General features: G+C 40.9%; 1 protein-coding gene across 1 annotated transcript in view; it reads right to left on the bottom strand.

Annotated features, from left to right (window-relative positions):
* Positions 1 to 5,827: 5,827 nt before the first annotated feature.
* gabra3 (gamma-aminobutyric acid type A receptor subunit alpha3) overlaps positions 5,828 to 21,979 on the bottom strand; it is a 118,409-nt gene continuing 102,257 nt past the window's right edge. Inside the window, exons 10-12 of the mRNA XM_080779353.1 lie at positions 14,789 to 14,994; positions 6,327 to 6,365; positions 5,828 to 6,167 (exon numbers count right to left, since the gene is read on the bottom strand). Of these exons, the coding sequence (XP_080635479.1) occupies positions 5,847 to 6,167; positions 6,327 to 6,365; positions 14,789 to 14,994 (566 nt within the window). The 3' untranslated portion in view covers positions 5,828 to 5,846. The remainder of the gene's footprint in view (positions 6,168 to 6,326; positions 6,366 to 14,788; positions 14,995 to 21,979) is intronic.

Raw genomic sequence — 21,979 nt, forward strand, 5'->3', positions numbered from 1 at the left:
ATAAAACATATCAGCTTTAATGCTGTATGTTTTGAATAGCATAAATATATCCATATATTATTATAGTCCATATATATATCATATACTATATGCACATACTGTATGATGACATGTTTCTGTTTTGCCCTGTAAGGGAAGGCTTTGCCAAGCTCTAAATAGAAATAAATCCTCTTGTTTATCAAAACCAAATTTTGTGAAGTACATCAAAACATCACACCTAATGCATACCCTAACATGATGTGTATGCATCCCATCTACATCAGCATCTCATCATGTGTTCTTCATTAATGGCTATCATGGCATTCCTAAAACAAATTATTCAAAGAAACTATAACGAAATTAATGTTCTTTTCCTTTTATTTTTTTCATCACTGCTTGTTTAGTTCATTATGGCCATTCTGGTCAGTTTTGAAGTAAGCAATGTGGATTAATGAGCTTCTACTGACAAAGGCAAACAAAAGTAATACTTTTGTGCGTTTGAAATGCCAAAGGTCATAACTATGATATGGGGATAAAACAACAACCAAAAACTACTAAATTATAAAGTTCTGTAATGCTGGCATTACCTAATGGTGGGGCATTTGACTTCCATCCACTGCTCAGTGCTCATGCAGTTACTGTTGTTGTGCTTTGTAGGGCAGTGTGGTCCAGCAGTAAAGGCAAGGCAGTCAATATTGTGGTTCTGGAAGTGTTCTTGTTTGACCATTATTTTTCATCCGATCAATAGTCCTTTGCACACATTAAAGTCTAATTTACACTTCATCATATGACTGCGTTACTCACCGAAAATAACAGACTTTCACAGAGCGCCGCGGTCATAATGACAAAGTATACATTAGCATTAAGAATGCAACAGGGTCACTTTGTCAGCTCGTGTCAGAGTGTCCTGGAGCAAGAAAGTGCACCGTGTCCCTGTCAAGCAGCCCTGCAGGACACGAGAATCTCCTGAAAGACTGTGCAGGACCATTGTGGGTCCACTTTGTTCTCAGAGTTAGAGATCTGTAAGAATCCAATTTGGTTCCTAAATAGCACTCTTTAGCTGGGGACCCTTTGGAACCCTCGTATGGATGCCTGGGGGTCCCTGCGGACCCCACATTGATAACCAGTGAAGTAAAACCTTTTGGGTTTTAAAGTATAGGTTGCAAATTGCAATCATGACATGAAAGAAACTGACAGGCAGAGAAGGGTACTGATTCAAAGTTCATCATTCCATGTGCTTGTGTGCCATCTGGAGAATGAAGCTGAAAGAATATTGAATACACAACATTTTTTTTCATGTGTAATAAATATGTGAGGTAGGTATTGCAACATAGCGTTTTTATCTTCAAACACATACACAAATGTAAAGTCACCTGAGTATATCAATGCATGAAAAGGAATATAGTTTTATTTTGTGAATGTAATATTTTCTGTAATTCAGCCATTACATTGTATGTTTCAGTGGCTAATACTGTTAAAATAACTGGCTCCTAGAGGGGGAGACATTGAACAAGTGTTTAATATATTCAACTGTGCAAACACTGCCACCAAGTGGTTTAAATGATGAATTTAATCTAGATGTAATGACTTGCTGAATGTCATCTTCAATTACAACATGTGGATATGGTATGGGGACGGGCCATACCATACCTTATCGTAGGCTATGTACTTTCTTTCTGAAAATGTACATATATATATTCTGTCATTATTAATGCAAATTTGATCTTGTGAGGAATGATGAACTTCGACCCTTTTCTTGAATGAATTTACAGAAATAAATCTAAATTACCATGGCTAGAGATATTTTATTCTACGTATAGTCCACAATAATTAGGGGGATACTCTATATGAGTATATATTTCTAAGACCAAAAACATCATATCTTCCCATGTGTCCAATGTATGAGAAATGTGCCATCTGATGTGGAATTTATCAAACACCAACTGACTCCATTTGAATAATTCTAGTTCTATAGACATATATTTCACTCTAAACTGGCACATTATTGTTTTGATGGACATAACGCTGAACAATAAGACATTATTTCTGCAATGGCTGGGGAAACTTTCAAGACAAGGATATATATTTAGCTTTTTTGTTTTTACAGCAAAACAAGAGGTGGCTTAGTACAATATGGAGCCCTTGAGAACCTGGTAAATTGAGTATTTTGTTCAAGTGGCTATGGTGGGAGATAATTTACGATTACCATATGGCAAGAATACTGCATGAAACTGGTATAATGCACACACTGGTCAATGCTACCCTTGTTTTGGAATTCAAGTTTTGGAATAAACTTAACAGTCCCACTGGCCATCGTCAGTTTGTTGAAAGCATGATAGGCTACTGCATTGAGACAAACCTGATCTGTAGCTATGCTAAAATGAATGGTTAAAAGAAAAAAAAGAAAAAAAAATTGAAGAGTAGCATCATAAAAAATGCTATTCAAAAGTGCTTACCACTATCTCTATGTAAGATGCATGTTGGGGGCTAAAAGAAAAATAACATTAGTCTTCCAAAAATATTAAATCTAACCTGTTGAAAATAACCAGAATGCATCTGGCAAAGAAATAATTTACTTGGCAACAGTCAAACAGATCACATATACAAAGCGTAAATTAACAATTAACTCAAAAGGAAATGTGCTGAGTGACACTGGAGGCAGTCGTCGTCAAACTGGAGATAATTTCATTTCATTTCAGTGACGAGTGTCTCCAAGATGACATAAAACTTGTTGTTGTGTATAGCCAAACACAATAACTCAGCATAGAACAACAACACAAAGAATATGTGCATATAATATCAACACCAAGCCCATTGCAGTGGCGTGACAATCTACTATAAAGTCACAATTGGAATGCAAATCGAAAGCATTAAGCCTGATTTATTATGGTTTGGTGACAAAAAAAAAATGTTATCCTTGTCGGCCGACATGTCACACAACACTGGAGCATAAATCAGGCTTTATCATAACAATGACACAAGCAAAGAAAAGCTTAACAAGTTTTACCTGACTCTATAGAAAGAACAGTCAAATTAAGAATGTGGACAGGCACCAGGGATGCAAAACTTTCATAGAAATGTGAAAAGAAAAGCATGAGTGTTTCTGGCATGAGTTTAAGTATAAAACATAGTAACAGATGTCATCCCATTCAAAGGAAACTTTGTAACTATAGAAAGTGGAACTCAGAGCGCAAATCTCCACCGGAAGGCATGCCCTACCTCCCTCCATCTTTCCCTCTGTCTGGGGCCTGTGATGACAATGTTTTGGGGTTGTGCTTGAGTATAAAATGGCATGGGGCAATGGGGGAAAGGGATATCATTAAATATAATTATAGTCATTATAGTGCAATCAGAAAAGACAGGCTGTATCGAAACAACTTTGTGGACACTGAACACATCAGAAAGTAGTGTGGCATGTTGTCATAGGATGTTACAAGGTTATATCCTAATACTTTGCAACATGTCCACAACCCTGCCAGCTCAGCTCTGTGTCAGTAACATCACGCATACTGCAGTAATCGTGATGTTCATCCGATGTTCTGTGTAATCTGCAAACATGATTGTTAATTCCTTGTTTCAATTATGCTTGTATCACCAGCCAATCAAAGGATGCGTTTTTTAAATGTACGTCAGGTCTTTGCTGCTCCACCACAGTTGCTTTTTGAGTCCTTTGTGAGAGGATCACCGACATTGTGGCTACACACGTTGACAGTCAATTGTACATGGCAGTGAATTAAATGGCATGGCATACAGGATGAGATAGTATATCTGAAAGGTGGCAGACCTGAAGGGAGGCAGTGTCTCAGGAAAGAGACTTAAGACCTGTGTGCATTGGCCTCACAATCCAATACGCATGACATATGTAACATTAAATTCTGTACGGATGTTCTAATCAAATCACCCAAAACTTAGCATCTTAGCATGCTCTTTAATCAACTATACATGTCTGATTTCAAGATGGTGCTGTATTAGGTTCTATATTTCTGGTGCACTCGTCAAGGGGGCTATAGACCGACAGCATGGAATTATCTGAATGCATGCATTAACATTTTGGGGTATGCTGATCAATGTATATTTTGTGTGAAACATTGGCTATATATATATATATATATATATATATATATATAATTTATAATGAATTATTTTATTTTTTTGGATGACATTGTTGTCAATGAACAATTAGAGTATTTTGTCTGCTGTAAACCTACACAAAATATATGATCGGCCTAGTAGGTTGCAAGATGTAGAGTGAAAACATGATCTCTTGGCCGATAATAAACTATCATTCAAAATGAGATTTTGAACAATAGTAACATAGTAACAATACCAGTTTCTGTTTATCTCAGAGACATGCCACCATGACTATGAACATAAATGCAATCCGACATAATCCTTGATAATAAGAAGCCATCTATACTCATCTTCTGCACATGCAGAGGTCTGCTCAATTTCCACACTAATAGATAATTTCACACTCAGTGACCGTACTGGGGGCGACAGTGCCACATACCATAATGGAACTACTGGTTACCAGTATGTGGTTGCATGTAATGTGCACACTGACATGTGTGTGTCTGTGTGCGTATACATGTGCATTAATTAATTTGTGTGCATTTGTTACTATCTATGTCAGTGTTCTTACATGCACGGCACGCGCATGTAAAGAAAAATTTAAAAGAAACAAAATAATGTCTACATAGCAGGTGTGTATTCACAAAGGCACATTCCTTCTCTCTCATTGAACATACTCTTCCCGTTAAAACAATAAGAGTCACCGGACTGGAAAATGTACAGGCAGGCCTGTGGGACACAAAAGCAATTCCAGATGATATTGCGTTGGTTCTGCTGAGATGTAGCAGGACAAGCTGAAGGCCAGACACTGACGATTATTAATGATGTACCTATATGGAGCTACGCAAGGCTTAGCCGCTGGCTAAGAGAGGAGCATACCGTCACGTAAACAGCACGCCGATGATTCTTCTGATGACTGACCTGATGCCTGACCATTGGATGGCACCTTAATGACACTGAACCGTCAATATTTGTGAAACTGTCAAACTATAAACCATGGCTTTTTTGAGTCTTTGGCAGCTCAGAGTCAGCTGAATCCTCTTGCAACTCTGTGTGTGTGTGTGTGTGTGTGTGTGTGTGTGTGTGTGTGTGTGGGGGGGGGGGGGGGGGGGGCATAAGCTCCATGGAAATCTGGGAAACATGACAATGGTCCACAATCGACCTTCAAATAAAACCGATGACTATTGTACCTTTTGATGGACACTTTCAGCCAATAGGCCTTAGCCTGTTCTTAACTTTACACAAACCGAATCTGGTGTCCCTACGTGTGCGTGTGCGTGTGTGTGTGTGCGCGCGCGCGCGCGCGTGCGTGCGTGCGTGTGTGTGTACACACGTGCGTGCGTGCGTTTATTCACTCGTTCTGACTAGAGCACTAGGCCTTATCGAGGAAGTGAAAAACGTGTCTAAACACACAGGAAAAAAACCATTTGACTACAATACTGAACAGCAAACAATCGAGATACAACAAAATACCTTTCGGCTATTGACAACAGGGAACAGGGCCAGAGCCCAGGTTTGGTATGGAGAGAGAAAGAGATGCTACACAAACACATTTTGATATGGAAAAATATTCACCCCCCAAGCTCCACTACTACTTGTGATTCTATGCTAAGATTTGCCTTCCATCTATACAGACGTGCAAGATATCAAAGGTTAAAGAAAGTACCATATGCACAGACAAAACACACCCACCCACACACACTCGTGCAAAAACAGGATGTAATGAACTTGGCCTCTTGCAAACCCTCGCAAAACCGGCAAACGAAACCATCAACCCTTGCAGTTTTACTCCCAATTCAGTTCTGGATGTTGGACTTCATCATGACAGGCTTTCTGTTGATATATGTCACCCAGTAGACCAGGTTGAAGATAAAGAAGAGAACAGGGAAAATGATGCGAGATATCTTGTCCACTTTGCTGACACGGTTGTAGGACTTTTTGGCTTCGAAGTACGGGTCATCCAATCTGTGGAGGAAATCGTGTTGGCCAGAGGCTGCAGTGGCACTCTTGGAGATGGTGGTTAAGCCTTGATCTTTGGCTACATTGATGGCGTAGGTAGTTCCAACAATGTTGAATGTGTTGTTGGCTTTTTTGGACAATGTAGAGGACTCTCTTCTCTGAAAAGGACATGTATAAAGAAGAAAACAGAGTAAAGGGGCGTGAAGGCCGAAGCGTCATACTGAACAACACTTCCATTTGAACTCATAAAGAGGAAACAGAAGCAACACGAGACGCCACACGACACGACACATTGAGAGAACAAAACGAAGCCTAACCATATCTTTTATCCTGGCAATGTTACTCTGAAAGGGTTCCTGAAAAGAAAAGTAGAAAAAGGGAAAAGGGTTTACCAATGATATCAAAATTACTCCACTTGCACACTACAGTTAGCATTGTCTGCTAGGAAACAAGTACAATAATACAGTAGCATTTTGCACTGTTAACACCGGCAATCTGTAATACATCAGCATACGTAGGTTTCTGTAATCTAAACAATTCAATGTTCTCTTTGTGAAAATAAATAAATAAATAAAAACTGGGAAATTCAGTGTGGAAAACTGGAACATTCTTATTCTAAATAATTAAGTATCGAGCTCATCTATGGAGATGTTCCAGATTGAGTTTGGTTGTTTGTGAACTAGCTGAGATAAAGGAGCAGATTTTTTATTCTTAAAGGATTTGCATGAGCCCATCTCAAAAACATTAAGACGTGCAGTAAATGTACTGTATGTCATGAGAAGAAATGCGCCTGTCGCATGATGTGAGGCTTACGAAACAAACACGGGATTAAAGGTTACACTTTCTATAGAACAGGGAAGATAATGTTGTAAGTCGTCAAATCCTTGTTATTCTATAAACGCACCATCTATCTATATTTGTCACAGAACTAGTAAGTATAATAAGCAATATGATTCACTGTGTTCAGTGTTCATGGTTTCACACTCGAATATGGTCATACTTTCTCGCTACTTTCAAGCTTTGTTGAAGTCACTGTCCCTAATGTAGGTAATCTTCCAAAGATGAGTTACTCTCCTGTCTCCTCTCCAACGTGCTGTGTTGTTTGTCTCTTCCTGCATGCTGCTCACTGCCAGCAGTCCATGTCAGGGGTTCACAAACCATTTCAACTTGAGACTCAAAAGAGAAATTTCGTGTCTCCCCGGGACCCAATAACTTACAAAAAGTGAAAATTACGATCTACATGAACACAACGCATCGCTATGCGACAACTTGTGAGCTCATAGATCGTCTACTCTATTTCAATGTATTTAATTATTCTTTGAAAATATATGGATTTTCTTAATTTCTGAAATTATTTAGAAAATAATGTTTTGGGTCCCTCTCCATTGTTTGGGAAACACTGGTCTCTGGCATTATGACTAAACATATGATGAAATATTGTGCACATGCAATGAGGATACATCAAACCAGCTTATTTGTCCAATGAGCAAATCAATCGTCATGTAAAAAGCAGCCTACAGGCTTGTGCTAATGTACTCTACCAGCAGCACCAGCATGAAATGTCTGAGGCAGCTCAGGGTCTGCAGAACCTTCTTTGTGTGTACAGTATGTGTGCGCGCGTGCGTGCGTGCGTGTGTGTGTGTGTGTGTGTGTGTGTGAGATCATCCTGGAAACTGCAGGCTTATGCTGATGTTAAACCAGTGTCACCAGTTTGAATGTGAAAATACAATGTGTTTACTCTAGTATTTCACTAGAATATTCAGCACCGGTGATAAAACATATCACCAGTGTACAGTGGAACATTTTACAGTGGCACATTTTCTTTTTTAGCATTAATGTCATGCAATAGCTAAACGTCAATGTTAAGAGGTCTTAAAGCTACAACCCTGGACTTATTTTTATGAATACAATTACATTTTAACCAATCCGTATGGTAGACTATGTTAATGCAATTTAATTAGACCACCGACCTGCAGTGGTTGGATGAGTTCTCCCTGAGGTAGAGTAGGAACAGAATTGTGAATCATCATGTTGTGAACAGGTTTTACCTGTTACTACACCTAGGTGTTAACCTAGGTTTACATTACATGGGTAATTATACTTAAATAATGCCAATGTGTTACCATCTGTTGCACTGGTTGCTACTGCTTCTCGCTATCATGGCTAATAAGAGTTTCCCCTGCATGTTTTAGCATAATAACAACACACTGGGGTTTACTCTAGCTGGATTAAACAGCACACCTCCATTGTATCTTGGCTCACAGCCCTCATAGGCTTGATTGCAAGGCCAATCAAACCAGGCCCCCATTAGAACGCTATTATATATGGTAATTTTATGTATGTATGAAATGTTTTCCCCAGCTCACTTGTCACCCCCTCCTTGAGCCCCTCCCCCTTGGTTACTGTTGCTATGTATGTCAAGCATTCTTGTTTCGACAGAGCCAAGATGAAATGAGTGTCGGCAGCCTGTACACACACCATACTGAAATGGAGAAATACTGTGACAATGCAATAAGGCCACATGAAACCAGCTAGACCGAGTAATGGACTGAATAGCTGCAACTACTTTCTTAGCTAATATACTATCGATTACTTATATCTAACAATCAAATAATCGAGAAGCATGTTTCAATTTTTTTAACACACTATACAAATCAATTAATCACTAGTGAAAATGGGCCCACAATAGGGATAGATGGTTACTAGTAGATTCTTTTGGTAAATAATCGATTAATTAAGTTCAATTAACTCAACTGTTGCACCACTATAATGGACTTTAGATTTTCACATGGAGACAGTGTCACTCGCCGATCTATCTAAATCTGCTATTTTCAGCGAGCAACACCACAGTATGATGGAGTTTAAATTAAGCATAGTGCTACTTATGTCTCATACTGGTGTTATGTCAGCCCATAGACTCCTGTATGCAGGATAATGCAACAATCTGGCCGGCTGGAAGGGCGATGTCTTGCATGTATCTAACAAAAAAGTCTCTGGGCTGCTGTCAGGGACAGAGGATCTATTGCACGGCATCAGTACAGAAGCGGAGAATACTGGAGCCTGCACCAGACTCTTTCACTGGCTATCGATTCCTTCAAATCCACCTTCACTGGGAGCAAACCTCTATCACAGCAATGGATAGAGGAAGAAAATTAACACGTGTTTGTAGACCCTCATCACAGAGGAATGTGAACCTGTTAATCCCCCCCCTGCAGCAGCTTTGTTATTTGCCCACCAATGAAGGGCACACCCCACCCCCAACCCCAATTTAGTTGCATCAGCGGTTCTCAACTCCGGTGCTGATATGGTGGGTCCAATACTGCTGGTTGTAATTCTAGTCATAGACTAATTCAGACCTGGAATGCTGTGTGAATGTAATGACTTTCTGGTGAAATATAGGGAAGCAGCAGCTGTCTTGATCCTCAGACGAGAACAAAGTTGACATCCACTAATTGGAATTGGTGTTGTGTAATCTCCTCAATTCTCAATGTTTTTAATTTCAAGGACCCCAATCGGACATGCCTTGCCTACCATGGGCAGCACTATAACTAAGCTTCAGCATGGACAGGACTCACCTATCCAAATACTGTGATATGGAATTCACCATATTCACATGGCTGCCATTTTGCTCTTAAGTCATACTTTGGCATCCAAGTATGACAAATATCTTTCACGTATTTCACGTTCGTATTAGTCAGTCTTATTGTCAAGAGCTAAATAGTTCATCTTCTGTTTCTGACCACAAAAACTATTTACGTACTTGGTGCCTGCCAGTATGGCAAACTGATTGGAACTATTGGAAACTCACTGCCTGATGCAATAGAATAGATAATCAGGTTCAGATCTGAGTCTCTCTACCATGTGAGTCATGTGTTGAATTCAGATGTGTTTTTAATTCCGTGCAGTGTGAGCATGTTGGCATATAGGCCAATCTACGATCTAATGCGCTCTTTAAATAGCAGGGAAATTCTGTGCCGGGGGACTATGCTAGACTTTAGACAAGGTCAGAGCTGGTCTAAGGCGCAATCACTTTTTCCTCACTCCCTCTAGATAGCAAAACGCCAACAATTTCCCTGACCACACCTCATCCGCCCATGGATACACAGATGGGTGCAAGTACTTCGCTTACACTTTGTGGGCACTGGGCATGAAAACGACAAGTATGTCGGTTGTAAACTGGTATGACACTTTCAGTCTGCGCCTTTCGGCTAGCCTGAGGCATGTTGCTGTGTTTAAGTAAGAGTGTGTGTGTGTGTGTGTGTGTGTGTGTGTGTGTGTGTGTGTGTGTGTGTGTGGGCTCACTGTACGACTAGCTCACTGGGAGTGCTGCTGATGACTGAGCTCTCCACACACCTGAGCTGAACTGTGTCTCATTAGAGCAGAGCATGTAATACTGACTACCTGTCAGACAGCATTAATTAAACATGCTTTTGGAAAAAAAGGAGAAAAAAAAGAGAACGTCTAATCAAGGTAAATGCGGCTTCCTTCCACTTGCTCCTCTTTCTTTCTTCCCTCTGTTTTCTATCTCCTTTGTTTCCTCTTAAAGGCTGTCCACAGTACACGAAGAATGATGAACAATAATATGATTGAGTCTGACTATAACAATGTTGAAGTGAGCATGCATCCTAACTACTGAACGATAACATTCTGTAAATAGGATTAATATGACAATGAATGGATGGATATTGGCTCTCAGTGTTTAGCCATCATTCACAAAATCACCATTAAAGTTGTGGTGTAACCATATTGGTGTGTGCAGCGCTAAAGTCTCCTTCAATGGCGGTTACCTTGAAAACAATGGCAAAATTTACAGTATGACGAGTATGTTATCCGCCAGAGAGGGGGGGAAATATCTTGGTGCATACTACAATATTTATTTTAAAGCTTAAGCTACAGTACAATTTGTACATGTTAAGCTACATTTGCTGTCCATGGTGCTGAAGCTTAGTTAAAGGGATATTTCACTTTATTTCATCGTCTACTCAGGCTTATGTGAACACCCCAGTTTTTAAGTTGCTCCATTCAGTATTTAGATATTTGATATTAATTTGAGCTGCCCTTCTTATACAAACCCATTGTAACTTTAAACTCCATTTTAATCATGATAGATTCATCGAAAACACCCATCCTTTTTTTCTGGTGACTGATATTCTTCTTCTAACGTGAGGTGCCTGTGTTTTTTTAATAACCTTTTTCATTTATTTGTAATACATTTGACTCATTTGAATCATGATCCCCCCAAAAGATGTAAAAATAAATGAAAAAAGTATATATAAAAAGAAACACGGGCACGTCACATATTAGCAGGGTAGTATGAGTCACTAGAAAAAAGGCATGTCCTATAGGTTATGCATCCTCCAGAATTTGGGTAATCCAAGAGTATGCACACCAAATGCGCTGCAACAAATCGAGTCCAATCTGGTGTGCTGTCTTCTTTAAAAGTTTTGCAGCCATGTTAATTATATTAAATTTACATACAGATTGGTTCAAATAATGTTTTATTCATTAAAATAAGTCCCAGATTGTAGATTTGGAAGTTAATCTTCAACCAAAGAAATACAAAAAGCCAAACAAGCAAATTTAAGGTTAAGGTTTAAAAGGTTATGTAGCTGGATTACATTTGTCATGCAGCCAGCAGTGCTCATCACATCCTCTGAAAGAAATAATTTCCAAAAGCTAGGTGGTTGTGAAATTGCCTAGTTCCCTTCCACCTTTTTTCATTCTGGTCAGACACACATGCCACATTTATTTCAGTGTCTGGGCCCTCCTCCTCCGGAGATAGTTGAGGTGAAAAGGTCTTTAAAGCATCCCGGGTGCACATTCACCTAGATCGTATGCCTCTGTGTGCACATTAATGGGGGCAAAGGAAGAATGAGGCTCTAAGAGGATGTATACCAGTGGAGTCTGTAAGATAAGTCCTGTTGGACTGTACTTGCTCAAAAGGGAATAGAGAAAACTGTTGATTTATGGTATTATGCTTCGTTTAGCATGTTGGGAACTTATAAAGGATTGTCTACAACTTGATAGTGTCTTATTTAAGTTTAACTGTTATAACTCTTCTATAGTCTTGTGTTCCTACACCCCAGAAACCTTGCGTGCAGATAGAACTGGGCTCTGATGAGATCAGGAGCCCGGAGCTAATACGGTCATTATTTCTATACAGCAACGGTGGTGGCTGAAACTGTGTCGCTGTCAACCAGGGGCCATCTTCTCACTGGGACTTAAAGCTAGTTTATACTTCATTGCACAAGCCTTTTGACAAGTGTCACTCAGCAAAAATGAGGTGGTTTCAAAAGTGTCACTAGTGTCAGTTGTAAATAGGCCTGTGCCATTTTTGTTGAACACTTTTGTTGAAAGTGTCATGCGGCAAAGAATAAATTATAGCCTTAATCTTGGGTGTGTATATATATTTTTCTCTCTTTTTCTTTTTGTCTTTACAATTGGGTTTACTTTTCAATGCAGCAAAGGTCCATTATTATTTCCCATTCTCTTAAGATAAAGGATAAAGCACCTAGGTTCACCTTGTTGCTTTCTAGAAGCTTCTACTAGTGAGGGCTGTGATGAGAGTTCCTTTGTGGCATCTTTTTTTTTGTTGCATGCTCAGCTCCCCACACACATCTCCCCCACACCCTAAGACCACGGCTGTTGCCATTAAGAAGTGGGATCAAAGACAGAGAGAACCCTCTAACTGTGAGAATTATCCCTATACCGCTGAAAACTTTTCCTGCAACAATATGCAATCCTGTCAATCATTCAGAACACCAGCTGTCAAGCGATAAAAAAGGACTGGAAATGGCTGACTTGATTGCTGGGAGCAGTTCACACAGTGATGGTGGAAAGTAGTGTGTTTCTTTAGCACCATACTGTCTGTTGCGGTGGAATGAAAACATTACCCCCCTCCCCCCCATTAAAAGCTTTGAAGTACTGTGCAATAAGTTGAAACCAAAAGGATTGTTTATCTATCTGGTAATCTCCAAAGAGATATTGTTAAAATTTAACCACTACTAATTCTGAATAAAGTATTCACACCTGTGCCCTGGTTAATTTCAACCCAGTGCACCAGGGGTTCACAGATGGGGTCCAAAGAATGAGGCCATGGAATCTTTAAGGGGGTTTCCATTTCATGCTAAATATTCAGCTAAACAGCTTTATTAACGTAATAAAATGTGCCTAAATGAGTCCAGAATCATATATTGTGGTTGTTCACAGCATGAGAATACTTTAACTTTTTTAATTTCTCTCCAATGTCTGTCTTTTCCTTGATGTTTTCATGGCATCTCTGAGCTACTACTAACTGTGTTAGAACAGTAAATGGGTGCTCATTTATGAAGCTTCTAGAAATCAACACAGAATCAAGCTTCGGTACGATCATGAGAAACCTACCACAATTTATTTATGTTACTTCAGCTTCACAGCTTCATGTTTTTAGCGCAGAGTGCATGAAAGACTGAAACACAGCCGACAGCTGCTGTCCAATAGCCGCATAAACCTCCAGTTGTTTTAAATGGGAGTAATGGAAGCTGCTCTGTATGATGCTACAGTACCTTGACAAGAAATGTCTGTACTTCATTAACCTTTTCTAACTCCATTGCAGCACTGTTATTTACCGCAGTGTACCGTATCTTCATAAACAAAATGTGGCAACCCATGAAAAGTTACGAGGTAAATATTAGGCCAACCTTCCAGTACTTCATTCTGCATGCTATATGATCTATCAACTTTCACACGTACTGTAAATGAAAAAAGTCAAACAGTTTCAAGTGTCAGATCCCGATGAATAATTCACGCTTATTGGTTATTCTGCATGCCTATACCATGCAGAGAACTGCATCGAATGAGCATATACACATCGTAAGACAGTTTCACACGTTGAAAATAACAAAGATGCAAGCTCACGATGCCTCGCAACTATGAGGTGGTGTGAGCTTGTAGATCTGCCATTTACGATGTGTGACACTGCCAAGCAAAGAAATACAAATTAAGCTATACTTGAACCAGACATGCAAGTAATCTTGCTCTATATGTTAATTCCCATGCGTTGCAGGAGAAAAGAGCCTACGTTTTCATTTTAAGATTAGACTCGAGCATATGTTGCCTTCATAAATCAGGGCCACTATCTCTGGGAGTTCGCCACTAAACGCCTCTCTCTGCGTTCTGCCCCGCTGTCCCTGTTCCATTCGTCTGTTAATGAATAAATAAACGGTACTCCTTACAGTCGGCATGAAGTGCTCAGTGCCGTTTTTAAGAAGGCTGAGGCGGGACTTTCTCACAGCATTTGCAGATGCTCAATTTGTCCTCACCGCTCCGCCAGTGTTAAAATGAGAGTCCTTCTTAGCCCCCCACCCCCACCCAATGCTGAGGTTCTCTAAGCCATCTTGCTTTGAGCGCACTCATTTTTCAGGAAGTTATCAGGGGAAAAAGATAGAGTGTAAATAGTCTAGAATCGAATAGGCGAAGAAAAAGCTTCTTCAAAACCGGGGAGGAAGGAACGCTGAGGGGAGCACAGACGCAGCAAACTATCTTGGAGTGTGATGAAATCGATTACGTGTTTTGGGATTACTTCTGCAACAGCATAGAGCAAGCAAGGATTTAAAAGATGCATGTGGATGGTTATATTTTTGTGTATGTATCTTTTTTAGCTCAATATCCTGTAAAGAGAGAGAAAAGAAACTTGGATATAAGGGCACATCATTTCATATCTGTTTCTAGATACTGCCATTCATAATTTTCTTTTTCTTTCATTTGTTTACATTAATCCAAGGCTGGATTCAGAACTCACCCTAATTTCCATGCCTTCTTTCTTTCCGTCCCAAGCCCAGCTGCGCTTGGTGAAGTAGTTGACTGTGGCAAACTCAATCAGGGCCGAGAAGACAAAGGCGTAGCACACTGCCATGAACCAGTCCATGGCGGTGGCATAGGCCACCTTAGGGAGGGAGTTTCTAGCACTGATGCTCAGTGTAGTCATGGTCAGGACAGTGGTGACTCCTGAGGATGAAAACATCATTAAGGGACCATACACAGTCAAAACATCAGTGTTCATTTAACTCTAGGGCTGTATTTTGCGTGTCTTAAGTACCAGGTCTTATTCCCTAACTTGAGTAAACTAAGGACCTGGAGGCGTGATCAATGCCATTTGGCTATTCTGAGTGTCCAAAGAGCATTGATCACGCCTCCAGGTCTTTTTTTTGTTATCAAATGTTTTTTTTATTAAAGACAAAAAATCACAATAAGATACGTTAACATCATGAATGACTAAAGAAAACAAGAAACAAAAAACACAAAAACAAACAATCCCACCCACCCCTCCCCCCGAGACCAAAGATGCCAAAAAATGTCAGTACTCTTACTACTGTGCAAATGGGAACAAAAAATAAATAAATGAATGAAAATAATAATAACAATAATAATAATGACTAAATCATGCCCGTAACCAAACGCCTCCAGGTCTTTAGTTTACTCAAGTTAGGGAATAAGACCTGGTACTTAAGACACGCAAAATACAGCCCTTAAGAGTGTACAAATGGACCGTACAAATCCATTTAAGCTGTAAGAGTGTAAACATGGAACCACTTGGAAACATGGAGCTCTGTGTAAAAATACAACCACATTTAGTTCCATTTCAGCCAGGGTCCATTTGAGCTCCAACAGTAATGGTCCATTTGGGTTCCATTTGTACACCCTTAAGACTGTAACAGACCTGTAATCAATCATCTAGCTGGGGACACCCCGGAACCCTCTCAGGGACCCCACATTGAGACCCAGTGAACTACGCCACAGGCCCTGCCATGTGTCATGGAGCCACTGCTTCAGCAGCGTGGCATTATAAATGTATAAGTGGATGGATGGAAGGAGGAAGAACAGAAGCAGCCTGTGAGAGTGGTGAGACACATACTATACCATTTTGACTCAACAACTGCAAAGAAATAAACCAATTCATTGAAATTATGATATAATTACTTATCTGCTTTGTTGCATTTTATACTGCTTCCGGATAGATTACCTTGGAATCACAGTGTTTGTGAATGTAAGCTAAAAGGGTGTCTCTGGTCATAGAAAAACAGACATAACAAAACACTTTTTTTTCTTTCTTTTTTTTGTAAAAGACAACTATAATAATTAAGAGGAAGATGTGGAAGGGGCTGGCATGGGGGGTTTAGGGACTTTACGCACTACTTGAAAATACAATTTGACATCTGATACATGCTGTATAGTTTATCAACAATCAGCCACAATTTGTCAACTTGGAAACATGCTTAATTTATATTCCAAGTCCAACATGGTGTAGCGATCTACAAGCTTAGATTAGACTGAGAGACCCTCTGTCCACGTACAAAATACAAATGAGGCTGTTCTAGGTCATAGAACATACTGGGCCATTGTATTCAGTGTTGCAGGGGAGTCTAAAGGGCGGAAATGAGGTGGACAAAATGGGCAGCCATCAGAGCAGATAAAAGCAATCATTTTATCTGTTCCCACCAGACTTATCTGCTGAAAAATACATACAGGGCTTTAAAGATTTATATCTGTGCTGTCAAGGAGGTTAGCTCATTTGACGTGAATCTATAACCTCCTGACCTCCAGTTTGAGGGCACTAAACTGCCGCTTTCTGGTGACTACCAGCGCTAGCGGTTTCTTAGAGTTCCACGGAACAAAAGCTCACATTTCACAACCAGCATCGAGTATCCCAAGAGTCAAAACCAAGCAATACGTGACAGCCATATCTCGAAACGAAACAGTCTACAGACTGGATGGGGCACACAGACAGACTAATAATGAAGTAATGACATATATCCAATACTATCCCAATTACTAAAATAATTGATGTCACCCCGAAATAAACAGGGGTTTATTTGTCACTGATCATACAGGTACAAGCAGCAAAATGTTGGTGGGACATATTTGAGTCCAGGGGGGGTTATATATTTTACACACATTAATATGAATGTGGTTGCAAACGATTCTTGGAGAGACAGATACTGGCCTATACACGCACAATATGGCCTACACGCACAATATGCCTATACTGACACTACACGCAGTGTATATGTTTCAATTGTTTCAATTGTGTATATGTTTCAATTGTTTCAATTGAAACGGGCCTCGAGCCTCCAGTTGTTTTTTTTGTTTTGGTAAAAATAAATAGTAGTAGTAGTAGTAGTAGTTGTTGTAAGGTAGTAGTAGTAGTAAGGTAGTAGTAGTAGTAGTAGTAGAAGTAATATTGCATTGCATCAGCCTTCCAATCAGCCTTGTCAATTATTCAGCCTCATCCTGAACATCCACTAGTTGGCAGCAGATAATAATCACTGCAGGTACTCGACCTGACATGTCACATTGACCTGTGTTGTTTGGTTGTAATTCTTCCCACTTCCCAGTGTGTGCACTCACTGGGAAGGGTTTTTATTTTAATAATTATTCATTATTAAAATGATGACGTCATGAACGGGGCCCCCCCTGACTACACGCTGTATGTTCATTGAGACCTGACAGGTTACAGCCAAGTGCCTCAGAGGAATGCTCCAGATGAAGAGCACTAATTGATCAGATTAGTAAATAATTTACCAAAACAATTTCATACACACTAGGTCAATTCAGGTGTGACAAGATTAAATGCAATAACAGCCAGTGCTCTTGTGGAGGGGCTGTACATTTCAGGTCCACCTTGTTGGGCCGAGAGAAGTAGCTGTAGTGCTTCCGCTGCTGGAGGAGGCTATGTAAAGGAGGAACAGCCAGAAGTTCCTATGATCTCCCTCACAATGAAGTCATCTGCTCAATATCCACGGTAACAGAAATCTGTTCACGTCTAAAGTGCATCAGAACTCCCAGCAAACCATTGTTCAGATCTGGTTATAGAATAGATACATCCTATAAGGAGTAATCTTCACTACATGGAGCTGGAACACGAGAGAGCTGTGGGCTTTGCACGTTGTGGAGACTGAGAGACCTTTGACTGTTCACAGTGAGCACCTCTTTCACAGTGAGATGGTTTGTGCAGGGGGTGAACTAAGGTACCCGTTTTCGATAATGTGATTGAGGAACACACTTGCATCCTTGGGTTGTGAGATCCAAGTGTTGGGCATATGGCGCGTTATTAGGTCCGTTGCGTTGGTCTCTCACCTTGTTGACCGGTACGCCATCACGCCCAAGCAGGAGTATCTGAGGCAAATGCTTTCTGTTTACACTGTGGTGCAATTCTGGATCAAACCATAAAACCATGAGGAAAGCAGAGTTGGAGACAAAATTCTAGGTAGTGAGTGATGGATATGCTTTAATGTACATGAAATCATGGGGTAGAAGTACAATAACACTCAGGTCTGTGGTACAGTAGTTCTACCACCAAACACAGGAATCAGACCATAGTAGCTGCTACAAGGACAAGCTGAACCACGACAAGACAGACTGTACCAGCCGGATACACCTTGCACAAAGGCCTTACAAACAAGGATCCAGACATCCCAAAACAAACTGGTCACTGGTCAGGCTACCACTTGGCCCTGCTCTAGGGTGGGATGGCTCAGGGTAGAGGACATAGCACAGCATCTTGCAATGGGCCTGGGACAAGATACGCTTGCACCACAAAGACACCCATGTCTGTCAAAAGACTTCTTTAATGTCAATAACATCCACAATCACAACACCAGAGCGAGCTCTACAAATCACAACCTCATGTATAGTCCAAACTGTATCTGCTGTTTTTTTCCCCTCCTCCCTGCTCTTCCTGTCCCTTCCTCCGGCCCTTCTTTTTCTTCTCCAACAACATCATGATGGAGCTTACGGAAAAAAAACATGTCATCCATTTCTTTAAAGTCAATGATAGCACTTTAAAGTTGATTCTGAAGGTCTTGCTTATGCAAATACTGTACATCTCCCTTAGGGATAAGGTAATCCATGAAGGACTTTGAGTAGAGCTGCTGCTCCTTTGCATAGAAAAATAGAATAGAAAAAAAACACCTGTGTGAACTGAGTGTCCCCGGAACTTCCAGACCCACAGGAACTCACTGGCCCGGTCGATAAATGACAGAGTTACTGTGTGGAGGAATTAGCAGACATCTCTCTCTCTCTCTCTCTCTCTCTATTAGCAGGCAACAGTGCAACACTATCTCTCTCTGTTTCTAGCACAACAGTGCCACTTTTGCCCCTATTGGTACCCTAAACATAGGGACATACAGACATAGGACGGACATTGCTGTTCCTTGGAGTGGCTGCACCACTCAAAAAGCCAGTTGAAATAGTTTGTGCTGCATCCAATAAGGATGCATCCAGGTCGGAGGTTTTCCAGGCACGTCCAGCAGGGAGGTCACGGGGCAGACTATCTACCAGTTGGGAGGATTATATCTACACATTGGCCTGGGAACGCCTCAAGTCAGAGGTGGCTAATGTGGTCATGGAAAGGGATGTCTGTAACTGCTATCTCGGTGACCCAACTCTGGATAAGTGATTATGGATCATGCATGTTGTTGTACAACCTGGTTCAAGAGTTATAGGCAAAAAGGTAAAGCGGACTAGTATAACACCACCATCAGGCCAATTTGAAAGAATTGGGGTGGAGGTTCTTGGTGGAAATATATTATCTATATATCATCAATCCATCAATCTACCTATGCAGAACAAGTCACACAGCCTTCATTTCAAATGCAATGTGCAAAGTACTAATTATTCAACAAGTAGGCACAGTAGAGCAGCTTGGAATGTTGGCTCCCATGGCAACACATCACACATCACTTCAAATATTTATTAAACAATGAAATATAAAAATCACTTCATCTTCGAGGGCCTCTGACAGTCCAGTATCCTTTGAATTTCCCTAACATTTCCCTGCATCCTTCAATATACAACTGATAGGGGAAGTAATTTGGTTTGCAGTGACACTCATTAAAACAGAACATTTGGATGACTGAAGAGAGGCTTTTGTTCTGGCAGTAGTCTGATCCTTTGATCAGAAGAAAAATGTGTTAGTTGTGTTGTTAACATAATTAACACAATTGATATTAATTTCTACTCAATGAGTGGGTCATTTTTCATAATATTATTTCCAGATAATTATGCATATACAATCATTGCCGCGGGAAGATGTTTACAGTAGGAGGTGCTGAACGTTTAGTAGGGGGTGCACGCCTCGTGCACGTGCATTTGCGCGCATTTTCACGCAGCTTTTACTTTCCCGAGCTCACGCATGAGCAAACTGACACAGACAATTAACCAGGAGAAGGCACAGATACTGTGATACAGCATATTTATTAGGCCTAGTAACAGAAATCTGTTTTGATTAAAATTATTAATATTTTCCCCCTCCTGTCCAAGGGGGGGCTGTGCCTGGGGGGAGGGGTGCTCCAGCCCCCCCAGCACCCCTACTTCCCTCAGCCATGTATACAATGATCATTGATCAACTGTCATGCAACAGCAGCAACAGAGAATATTTTTGAAAAGGGGTGTGTGTGTGTGTGTGTGTGTGTGTGTGCGCGTGCGCGTGTGTGTGTGTGTGTGTGTGTGTGTGTGTGTGTGTACATGTATATCTTCTGTATAAAGTTGAAGTTGTGGGTGTGTCTGTATGCCTGGATTATTTATGCTCATATTTATGGAGGTCAGAATCAGGTGTATTTGTCATTGTCACATCATAGCTTTGCAGGCATAACAAAGTGGGTGGAATAATTGTTTCTGTGCATCATTTTGGAGTATTCCATGAGGAGAGAGAGGCCATGAGGCTGGATTAAAAGAGTAGCAGGTACAGTGTTCTTAAGGTGCTGTTTCAAAGATCAGTTTGTGCCGTATGGAAAGGTAAAACTTGTTACGTTTTTAACTTAACATGGTTAAAAACCACCTCCAGGTGAAACCACGCCAGGTAAATCTGCATAAGGTAGATTTACCTTATAAATCTCTGATGGTAGCCGGGTAGAAACTGTTCAGAAATTGAATGGCTTTTGATACTGTGGTAGAGCTTAATTGCCCAGCCAATGTCGCAGTAGTGGCATGAACAGATTGTAGCTGGGGTGGAAATTGTCCTTGACTAGAGGCTCACATCTAGGTTTAAAATTAATAATAATAATTGCCTTCCCATCATACACCTGTAGCCCAATAGTAATCAGCCGTACCCAATGGGAAGAAGAAAACACTGGAGTCCAGTTCTTGGTTTAGGGCGGCCCTATTGACGTTCTTGGGTCATTTCTGTTGTTATGCTGTGTCGAGGTTACAATATTAACGCTTGTGAAGAGAAATAGCCGTTTAAAACGCAGACAACGGAGGGGGTGAGTGTAATGGTGGCTTTAAGAAACGGCAGTAGGCGTGATGCTAGGGAGAGGGGGTGTTGGTTGGGGTACTATTGGTGCAATTAAAGTAAATAAAAGAGTCAAAGATAGTGCTAGAGGAGAGAGGACAGATCAATGTTGCACGAGGGGCGCTGAGGCACGCATTGTGTGTGGAGATAGAGGACAAACAATGCAGAGGGGAAGCCAGTGACGTAGGAGGAGCAAGCAGTCAGGGACAGCAGTTTTGCAGACGTCCCGGTGTATGACTTGCCGATCTGAACCGCTCTGAGCTGTTATGGCCATGGAATTATGCCAACTCATACAATTCCTGGAGGGGGGACGCTCACCTATCACGATACGCTGGGCCGTCCACACCATCTGCTGTAGGTATTTCCATTCACGGGCAGTGTAGTTTGCATACCAGGCCGTGCCACAGCCTGTCAGAACACTTTCGATGGAGCTGTTGTAGAAGAGGCTGCGGATGCGAGGGTCTGCTCTGTCTGAACTTCTTCAGACGACAGATCCAGTACAGCCGCTGTCACGCCTTTATATACCATGTCGGTGGTGAGTGTGGCCCACTTGCGGTCCTCATCGATGTGTACACCAAGAAACTTGAACTCTGACCCTTTCCACACTCCGCCACACTCCACAATTCGCCGCCAATGAAGATAGGTGCGTGCTCTCTCCTCAGCCCCCTGCAGTCCACGATCAACTCCTTGGTTTTGTTGAGA

This window comes from Protomyctophum bolini, assembly GCF_963924005.1.
Source record: "Protomyctophum bolini genome assembly, chromosome: 13".
Classification (NCBI taxonomy): domain Eukaryota; kingdom Metazoa; phylum Chordata; class Actinopteri; order Myctophiformes; family Myctophidae; genus Protomyctophum; species Protomyctophum bolini.